General features: G+C 52.3%; 1 protein-coding gene across 1 annotated transcript; it reads left to right on the top strand.

The window, feature by feature from the left end:
• Positions 1-372: 372 nt before the first annotated feature.
• Positions 373-1,620, top strand: LOC117939747 (titin-like; the record flags this gene model as incomplete). Its single annotated transcript, XM_034865202.1, has 2 exons — positions 373-672; positions 1,511-1,620. Coding segments are annotated over 2 exons (410 nt in total), but the record flags the coding sequence as incomplete, so codon positions are not given.
• Positions 1,621-1,890: the final 270 nt, after the last annotated feature.

Here is a 1,890-nt window from a genome sequence, read left to right on the forward strand (position 1 = left end):
CACATACAGAGACAGACACACACACACACATAGATAGACACACACACACACACACACAAACACAGACACACACAGACAGACACACACACACAGACACACACACACACACACAGACCCACACAGATAGACACACACACACACAAAAACACAGACGCACACACACACTAAACCACAGACAGACACACACACACACACATACAGAGACACACACACACACAAAAACACAGACACACACAGACAGACACACACACACAGAAACACACACACACACACACACACATACAGAGACAGACACACACAGCAGCCTTGCATTCATTGTTTATTCTTATGTATAATTATTTGCCGACATCAACGCCTGTCTGTCCCCCCCAGACCCCCCCTCGGCCCCCCGTTGGCTCACCGTGACCAGCATCAGCCGGAACAGCGCCGACATGAAGTGGACGCAGCCGGAGCGCGACGGCGGCGCCCCCATCACCAACTACGTGGTGGAGAAGCGTGACGCGCGGCGGAAGGGCTGGCAGGCGGTAGACACCACGGTGAAGGAGCTCAAGTACACGGTGACGCCGCTCAACGAGGGCTCGCTCTACGTGTTCCGCGTCGCCGCCGAGAACGCCGCCGGCCTCGGGCCCTTCTGCGAGCTGGAGGACACCGTGATGGCCAGGGACACCTTCAGTAAGAAACTATTACAGGTGTACAGGTCTACTGGACACCCTACACATTACTATGTATTTAAATGTAGGTGCTATGAAACTATGTGTGTTTTAGACAGTAACCTCTGCGTCCAGGTGTTAGACAGTAGCTTCTGCTTCCAGGTGTTAGACAGTAGCTTCTGAGTCCAAGTGTTAGACAGTGACCTCTGAGTCCAGGTGTTAGACAGGGACCTCTGCGTCCAGGTGTTAGACAGTGACCTCTGCGTCCAGGTGTTAGACAGTAGCCTCTGAGTCCAGGTGTTAGACAGTAGCCTCTGAGTCCAGATGTTAGACAGGGACCTCTGCGTCCAGGTGTTAGACAGTGACCTCTGCGTCCAGGCGTTTGACAGTGACCTCTGAGTCCAGGTGTTTGACAGTGACCTCTGAGTCCAGGTGTTAGACAGTAGCTTCTGCGTCCAGGTGTTAGACAGTGACCTCTGCGTCTAGGTGTCAGACAGTAGCCTCTGCGTCCAGGTGTTAGACAGTAGTCTCTGTGTCCAGGTGTTAGACAGTAGCCTCTGCGTCCAGGTGTTAGACAGTAGTCTCTGTGTCCAGGTGTTAGACAGTAGCCTCTCGGTCCAGGTGTTAGGCAGGGGTCTCTGCGTCCAGGTGTTAGACAGTGACCTCTGCGTCCAGGTTTTAGATGATGACCTCTTCATCAAGGTGTTAGACAGTAGCCTCAGGTGTTGGACAGTGGCCATTGTGTCCAGATGTTAGACAGTGGCATCTGCGTCCAGGTGTCCCAGGTGTTAAACAGTACCTTCTGCGTTATTGTAACCCTGAGAGGACTGAGATGTAATAAGATGTTGTTCGTGTCGCAGCGACTCCCGGGCCACCGTATGCCCTCACCGTCAACGCCGTGACCAAGACGTACGTGGACCTGCAGTGGGAGGCGCCCAAAAACGACGGCGGGAAACCCATCCTCAAGTAGGTTCCATCTGAGTCTTTATTGGCAAGAGATTTAAAATGTATTACAGTTTTGGGAAAGTCATTCCCAGACCTTGGCCATGGCGTTCTGTAACTGATTCACATGACTCACATCTGCACTCTTCTCACATCTGGTCTCGACTCACATCTGGTCTTGACTCACTTGATTCACATCTACACTCGACTCACATCTACACTCGACTCACATCTGGTCTTGACTCACATGACTCACATCTACACTCGACTCACATCTGGTCTCAACTCACATCTGCAC

This window comes from Etheostoma cragini, unplaced genomic scaffold (genome assembly GCF_013103735.1).
Source record: "Etheostoma cragini isolate CJK2018 unplaced genomic scaffold, CSU_Ecrag_1.0 ScbMSFa_1010, whole genome shotgun sequence".
In the NCBI taxonomy this organism is placed as follows: Eukaryota; Metazoa; Chordata; class Actinopteri; order Perciformes; family Percidae; genus Etheostoma; species Etheostoma cragini.